General features: G+C 32.3%; 1 protein-coding gene across 1 annotated transcript; it reads right to left on the bottom strand.

Moving 5' to 3' along the window:
• Positions 1 to 6,615: 6,615 nt before the first annotated feature.
• LOC147392855 (zinc finger protein CONSTANS-LIKE 3-like) lies at positions 6,616 to 8,253 on the bottom strand. Its single transcript, XM_086456667.1, has 2 exons — positions 7,469 to 8,253; positions 6,616 to 7,368 (listed from the first exon to the last, which is right to left on the bottom strand). Exons 1-2 carry the CDS (start codon positions 8,162 to 8,164, stop codon positions 6,985 to 6,987), a joined length of 1,080 nt encoding a protein of 359 aa, XP_086312793.1. The 5' UTR covers positions 8,165 to 8,253; the 3' UTR covers positions 6,616 to 6,984.
• Positions 8,254 to 8,511: the final 258 nt, after the last annotated feature.

Genomic DNA, 8,511 nt, shown 5'->3' with positions numbered 1-8,511 from the left:
TTCTACTAAAAACTCCATCATCTTCAAATTCTTATACTTAACTTCGTTTTCAATCCATAGGTTTCTATATCTTGAAATGAGTTCTCATTTTAACAAAAAAAAATCCATCTATTTTTGAAATTTTTTTTTTTTTGTCTTTTTTAATTAGATACGAAGATTGAATGATACATCTTAAGGTTAATGAGGTGGAGTGGGTTGAAGGTGAGTGATTGTTTTGAGAGAAATCAAGAATGTGTGACCAGAGGTTGAACATGAGGGTATTTTAGGTTTTTTAATTTTTTTAATTTGAATCGTCCAAGTCGACTCATTGATCTTAAATTTGACTCGATAGACCAAGTCAAGCTTGAATCATGTCTTTTGTGTTAAAAGCTTGATTGGAACAAGATAAACTAAAGGTGGCATCCAAGAGAAGCCCAACCCTTCAAGATGACAACCCATTCAACGTATGTAAAAAAGCCGTCACATTGGTCTAAGTAGGGTGTTTGCTTATAATTGAAATTTATAAGGACTAAGAAATATAAATCGAGGTCTCTATAAAAAGAAACAATGACTTTTCATTCTCTTTTTATTCTAATTTAGGTTTTTTTTTAATGGATAAATTTTAATTTTAGCTACCTCAATCAATGATTGATATTCAATTTAATTACTTAAAATCCTTATAAATAAGTTACAAGTAAGACAAATCGATTTACTATCAAATCTCTTTCGAGTGTGTAGCGGATACTTGGAAGAATTGGATTCTTAATGGGTCCCAAAGATAAATCTATTATGGTAACTCAAAATCCATTATTGATTCCAAATACATGGGATCATTGAATAATCATTGCAACACTTAAGGGGGTGTTTGGTTCATATTATTGATCCTGATTCTTGATTATGATTATGAATTGTCAAAATAAGATTATAAAAATTAATTTTCAGAATCCGAAATCTTATTTGACTAATACTATTTCTGAAAACTGATCTTGTGAAAAAATTAACCAATTAAACTTCTTGAGATTGAAAATGTGAGTAAAAGTACATGTCCTAGAAGTTGAAGATAATTAATTTTTAGAGAGAAAATCAAAGATTTTTTTAAAGAATTGAAAAAGATGATATTTAGGTCATTTTCTATTAGTTTTCAAATGAATTGTATGTTAAAAAAAATATTAAGATTAAGATTACCCAAAAATTTATGATGATTTTATATTTTTATTTTAAAAATTATTATTATTATTGTGTTGTTGTTGTTACTAATAATTATAATTATATATTAATATTAATTATTATTATTATGATTGTTGCTTTTATTAATTATTACTACTGCTACTATTATTATTTAGTATAACTATATTAATATAATTATTAGTTATTATTCTTATTAATTATATTATTAATATTATTATTGTTAAAATAATAATAATAATAATAATTACTATTATTATTATTATTGTTATTGCAAGATGTATTTCAAGATTATTATAAGTGGATAATATGTGAGAATCAAGATAAACAACTTGAGAATCATTTCTGATGGCTCCTAATTATGAAAAAATCAAATTGATAATCTGAACACAACAATGTATCAGATTCCAGAATCAAATTATAGAATCCGAACCAAATGCCCCCTTATAATCTTGCCTAACTTCATTTAATAGGTCGAAGTCAATTAAGACTGCCATTTAATTAAAATTTTATTTTTTTGGTATAAGTTAATCTTTCCAAAAACTAATCAAAGGGCAACAAATCTACAATACTATAAATGTTTTTGTTAAAATAAGTTATTCTTTCTAAATTTAAGAAAAGTCAACTAGTCGTCTCCAATCCTATAAACAGTCTTCTTGCGAGACACCTGTAACGTGAAACACCGAAACAGAAGGTGACATATGGGAAGCAAACACGGGACAATGCCAAATAGGTGTCGAAAACATCTTTCATCCACTTTGATGTGACACCACAATTATCTTACAAGAATAAATTTGATTTAAAAGCATACATTTATTTATGGAAAAATTACTTAAAAGGAGCATGGTGGAGGGATTTTTTTTCTCTCTAAATAGTCTCTAAGTTTAGGACATCTTTTAATAGTCCATTTGGTAAACTTTTCTTTTCTTAACAGCCCTTAGACCTCATCTCACATTTCTCACGATTGAATGTCCAAATCGCTCAAACTTTTCATTTTGATCTAAAAAATTAAATTTTTAACATCTCAATCGAGTTTCGGAGACTTTATTATATCATAAAGGATTTAAGAATAAAAAAGAAGTCATTTTCAAGAGTTTTTTTTTTTTCTTTTAAATATTTTGAAGATGTATGTAAAAAATTAAGATTTAAAAAAAAATATTCAATTTTGTTGTTGTTGGTGAAAATCAATTAAGAATAGTTTTTTGGGTTGAAATCATCTAACTACATTGTTATCTCAAGTTTTTAGTTGATCTATCAATGTCTTTTAGTAAAAAAAAAACTCAAAAATTGAAAATGGGTGGGTTTTACTAGTGTCGAGTTCACTAATTTTTATTTAAATTATTTAAAAAATGGTGAACTTGATAATAAATAAAAATGATCGAGTTCAACAGAAAATAAAAAGTAGTGAACTCGTCACTAAATAGTGGTGAATTCGATGATAAAAATTGTGAACTCGACGCTAAATAAAAAATTATCAAGTTTGACAATAAATAGAAAGTGGTGAACTCGACAATAAATAAATAAAAAGTGATGAGTTCACCAATAATGAGGAACCCTTAAGAAATAAAAAGTTTACAAAATATCCTATCCAGCTACCACGCAAAATTTAGGGACTATTAAAAAATAAATCCCTCCACCAAAGTCCTTTAATCAATTTTTTCTTTAATTATTAAAAGAAATCTCTATAATTATCTTTTAAAAAATAAGTTTGATTTAAAAACATGCATACAAATTACTAAAACCAATTTTGAATATCTAAACTTAAAGATCATATTATTTACATCTAAAGATTCCAAGACAAGGGATAACCAACCATTAAAATCAAGAGAAGGGCACATTCTATATAGCCCTTCTTATCTTATAGGTTGTGTTAATGTATATGTGAAATACAAGGTTGGTATATGTGGAGAATATTTTTTTCTAGTGCACTAAGGGATGACATGTGACACTTAGGGATTTGAGTATGATCTATTACAAAAGTTTGGTAACTCAGCTATAACCCCAAGAATGAGTTCAAAGCTCGATTGGATGGGGTGATGATAAGTTAAAGAGATGTAGTAAAAAGATTCAATCAACATAAATCCCTATAGATCTCGGATTGGACATAGTTAAAAGCAAATAGAATCTTTGACAACGAAAGATTCTATAAAATGACTATAAAAAAATAATATTTTGATTAAGTACATTACTGATCAAACTCTACTTACTAAAACGGATAAAAATTGAATTGGCAAAGGGATTTAGAGTGATCCTAAGATTTTTCTCTATAAATACATGAATACATACACAAAAGATATATTTTTTTCACTCCCCCAACAACGTTACTCAGTTATTTTTTCGATTTACCTGACTTGGACACGGAGAGGTTGTGCTGTAGGCACACTCATGAGTGCAAAAGGTAAAAATCACAAACCATTTTCACAGATCTCAATATAGTGCAAATTTTTATATCTATAATATGTAGATGATACAAATAAAATGGGTCCACATGTATGCCACATAGATTGGTCAAATATGAGGTGGAAAAGAATAGTCAATGGGAGAAGACAATTAAGTCATTTCACCTTCATTTTTCTATAAATAAGATATGAGTGGAACAAAGAAGGAGTTTTTCATTCTTTCGATCTCTAGCATTGTTTTTCTCTCGTAAGGGGGCTCTCTCTTTCTCTCTCTTTAATATAATGTAGATATTGTAATAGCGTGAAAAATAATAAAATGGCTCTTCAGAATCTAGGGATGTAATCCGGGTTTTAGACAAATCTTATGAATAAATCTTGTGTATCGTCTTCTTTTCTCTTTTTCTTCTCTTTAACTATCTTAATATAACTCATACCAACAAGATACAGTATCGAACAGCCAAGGAACATAGTTTAGGCGGTGGTGGTACTACCTTAAGTGCCACTCGACATGTGACTATTGTAAAGACCTTATCCTCGATGTATATATAAAAAACTGGACATCTACACAACATATCCTTTGAAGTGCTTTAGAAATTATTTAGATCAAAAGATAATTTTTATGGAATGTTATATGGGATGTCTAGTGACTTGGTTCGAATCTCAAATTGCTAATATAGAGTGAACCTAATTTATAAAATACATTTTGGTCGATTATTTATGATAGTCTTAGATAAGAAGACCTAAGCCGGAATTTAATGCTAATCTAACCACGTATCGATTCACAACTAGTCATAATACATAGGAATCTCATAACATTGATACGGACTATTACGAATGATGAAAAAATAGTTTTGAGTCATGCTAGAATGACACTAAAATTGACATTGTTTCACACATTGCTGACGTGGAGGTGCACACAGAACCACAGATGTTTTCAACTCGTATCTCCATGAAAAACATCTATGATTTTATATACACATCCACGTCAACAATGTGTTTAACGATGTCAATTTTAATTTCACTCCAGCATTTTCCTTAGAGTTTTGGATTGATGTAAAAAGGAAGGTGATCAAGACATACAACTCCATGTTACGGTGAACGTTTGAGATATCCTTGTGTTTTCAAACTAATTAGGTTCCCCTTGACCTCATTTAATATTGAAAGACTAATAGAAAATGACTTAAATACTCGTCTTCAACCTCCAATAAAAAAGTATTTTTAATCTATTCAACTTCATTTTCAACCCATCATTTTTTAGCTTTTCTTAATCTTTTACAAAAAAAGCCCTTGATTTTTTTCACCCAAAATTTTATCCTCTTCTAGTTCTCCAAAATATTCTATTTTATTTTTTAGGTTTAAATAATTTTATTTAAGAGATTGAAGATAATTGTTTCTTGGAGAACGTTGAAAGGGTTTTTTTAGTTAAATGTTGAAGATGAGTGTATATTTAAATTATTTTTTATTAATTTATTATAAAAGACTAAGGTAAATGGACATGAAAACACAAGAGTATTTCAAAAATAAAATAATAATAATAATAATAATAATAATAATAAAAATCTCAATATAATATAATTTTGAGTAAATTCTCAAATAATTACAAAAGTATTTGATATTTTCAAGAAATTATTAATATTGACTAAGTCATCACGTAATATTGACAATTTGATAATATTTTATCAACATTATGTAGTAGTTGTGTTAACATTAGCAACATTTTAAAAATATCAAATATTTTTGTAATTACTTAAGAATTTACTCATAATTTCTTGAGTATTTTAAAAACACCTCCTTTAAATTATTGTTACTAAGTTTACCCTTTGCAAAATGCAAGATTAGTTATTAGGTTTAGCCCCATAGCAAGTCAACATTACATTTTCTTGATTATTGAAGGGCGTTTCTAAAATACGTTAATTTTTCGTACAAAGCAGTAAATAGGGGGGCCTCATACGATCCCCACCTAAATAGTTTTCTTTTGTCAAACTTCTTTCTGTCTAGACCAGAAAAAAAAAAAAAAATGTTTTTAACTTTTTAACTTTTCATGATAAAACCACGTGCATTTTCCCCCCCAATATCGTCAAGTGGAGAAAAAGTGTGTCACGTGAGAAGTTCCAAAGTAGCTGAGTATTGACTGCAGAGAGACACACAACTTGACACCTTGATCGATCATGGCGGAATCTATATGTTACTTGCTAACCAATAAGTGTAATTACGGAAATACCCTTTCAGTTGCAGAGAGAGAGACACACACACAACAACTTGATACCTTGATCATGGCGGAATCTATCTGTGTTACTTGCAAGCCAATAAGTGTAATTACGGAAATACCCTTTCAGTTGCAGAGAGACAAACAACAACTTGATACCTTGATCATGGCGGAATCTATATGTTACTTTCAAGCCAATAAGTGTAATTACGGAAATATCCTTTCAGTTGCAGAGAGACACACAACTTGACACATTGATCGATCATGGCGGAATCTATCTGTTACTTGCTTGCCAGTAAGTGTAATTACGTAAATACCCTTTCAGTTGCAGAGAGACACACAACTTGATACCTTGATCATGGAGGAATCTATCTGTTACTTACTTAGCCAATAAGTGTAATTATGAAAATACCCTTTCAGTTGATTACCATATGATCACCTCCACTTCCAGAAATCCTAAATTGACCAAAATAGCCTTGTCGCTTACGACCATAATAACATTTTAACATTCCAGTTCAAATTGGGTAATCAACTGGGTTAATGGGTTGTCATAGTGTCCTCCTGAGAGAGAGAGAGAGAGAGTACATCGTACCAACATTTCCCAACGCATAAATCTTTGAAGTATGGATTTCAGTGTTCCATCTGTATTCTCTTGTCAGCGTTTCTGGGTTACGCTAGTTATCCGACCCGGAATCCGAATCTGGACGTTTGGAATGAAGGTCCGTTCGTAAATTTCTCATAAACCTAGGGTATTTTTCACACTAGCATAAAAATTAAAAAAATGAGATTCAACGAAGAAGCCAATAAAAATTGAGAAACAGATTTATACTAAATTAAAAATTAAAAAAGTACAACCACCACCTTAATATAAAAATTTAAAAAAAAAAAAAAAGGAGACTTCTAGAACTGAGATTCTGAATCTCCAAGAAATCGACGGTCAGTATTCCATCGACGATAGAACATCGCTTATAATAATTTACAGACACTGTTAATTTAGATCAATCTCAAACGAAGTTTGTTGTGGTTCGTCAAAAGGACGGCTGAGATGAGAAGCTATTGCTGAAGATTCATCAGAAAATACATATCTTTAGGAGGATTTACAGATCCCTAAGAAGGATATGCTTTTTCATTTTTCTCTTTTCTTCCTCCCAAGTCCAATCTCATCCGTAAGTTTGATAAACAATTCAAACGCCGTTTAACGTTAACAGTCTTCCGTCAAAAAGAAGGAACAATACCGTACCCAGCCGTATCCGCCATTAGAGAAGCTGCGGATGAGTAGATTCGATCAACTTCAGTTTCAATCTCTGTTCGTTTCGCGAACCTTCCTTTGACCCTGGGCCGTGTCTCTGCATAAGCTTTCCTCGAAGCATACCTGATCGTCTTCTCGAACTTTCTGTTCTTCCTCTTCTCTCTATATCTCAAAACCCTAGCTTCTCGATCTAAACCTGATAACTGATAAGCTTGATTCGCTGTAGTTGAAGCTGAACCAGTTAGATCCATCCCACTCTTCATGCTCATCACGTATGGATTTGATATATCTGCCATAGAATTACTGTTTCCATCTGGTACAACTCCTACATCAAGAGACGATGAAGACACCTGAAATCGAAATAATAATAATAAATAAATAAAAATCAGTTTTTTAAAGAGGATAAGATCGTAAATAAAGAAATTGTTTCTTATAGATCTGGAATTTTACGCTCTGGCTTAGAGATTGAGTGGTGTAGCTGTAGGAAGGCTTAGATCTGCAGAAATCCATGTCGATGAAGTTCTCTGAAGAAGGATTGATGAGAGACGTCAGGTGAGGTTCGTTCTGTACTGGAACTACACTATCAGTAGTTCCAGTTCCGTTTTGATGTTGAAACCTCGCATCAATTGTTGATGGGTAGTCAAGATCAAGATAAGGATCCACATCGGAGAACAAATAATCTCCAGATTTCAGATCTGGATTTTCCATGTGTTTAGGATTAGGGTTTGGGAGGAGCCAAGACGCAGCTTCAGCTTCTTCACGGCAGGTAACGGCGTCGTCATCTTGTTCATTCTCTTTGAGGAATCCATCAGGAACGAGAAAGTTAACGGCGTTAGATTTGATGGCTGAAGCTGCTGTTTCGTAGAAAGGAACAACAGGAAATCGTTCATGGCGACGTGAGAGTGGATTAGCCGCGTGAATGTCTCGGTCGCACGTGACACAGAGCGCAGCGGCGTCGGCTTTGCACGTGACGCTGGCTGGTGCTTGCTCGCAGACCTCACACATCCAGACTCGCTCGTGTCGAGAAGCCAGCTTATTCGCGCTGTGGATCTTAGCGTCACAGTCTACGCAGAGAAATGCTGAGTCGGCTCGGCAGAAAAGCAAAGCTGACGCCGATTTGCACGAGTCGCAGGGTTTTGCAGACATGGTTTAACTCGGTCCACTTTCTTCGTCTCTCACTCTCGAACTCTCTCTCTCTCTATTCCTTCTCTTCTTCTATCTATCAAGTTTGATCTGGAAATGTGAAACTCTAGTTTTTTCTTCGACTTAGTTTCTCTTTCTTACTCTATCCTCTGGAGGGGGCGATCGAGTCGTTGACGACTAAGGGTAGGACACTTGGAGTATCCTTAGCCATATAAATGGTTTTCTGCGATAAGTAGCTGTCCAACTTCTGACAGTGTGTCTGCAGACGTGGGTCCCACGTGATATTGTGCTCATACTTCGACCTTTCTCTGAGCTGGAATTATAGTAATTTTTGGTGTGATTTTGACATT

Source organism: Akebia trifoliata, chromosome 10, assembly GCF_017979445.1.
Source record: "Akebia trifoliata isolate Shusen 1 chromosome 10, ASM1797944v1, whole genome shotgun sequence".
NCBI classification, from domain to species: domain Eukaryota; kingdom Viridiplantae; phylum Streptophyta; class Magnoliopsida; order Ranunculales; family Lardizabalaceae; genus Akebia; species Akebia trifoliata.
This window is presented reverse-complemented; position numbering and strand designations above follow the sequence as displayed.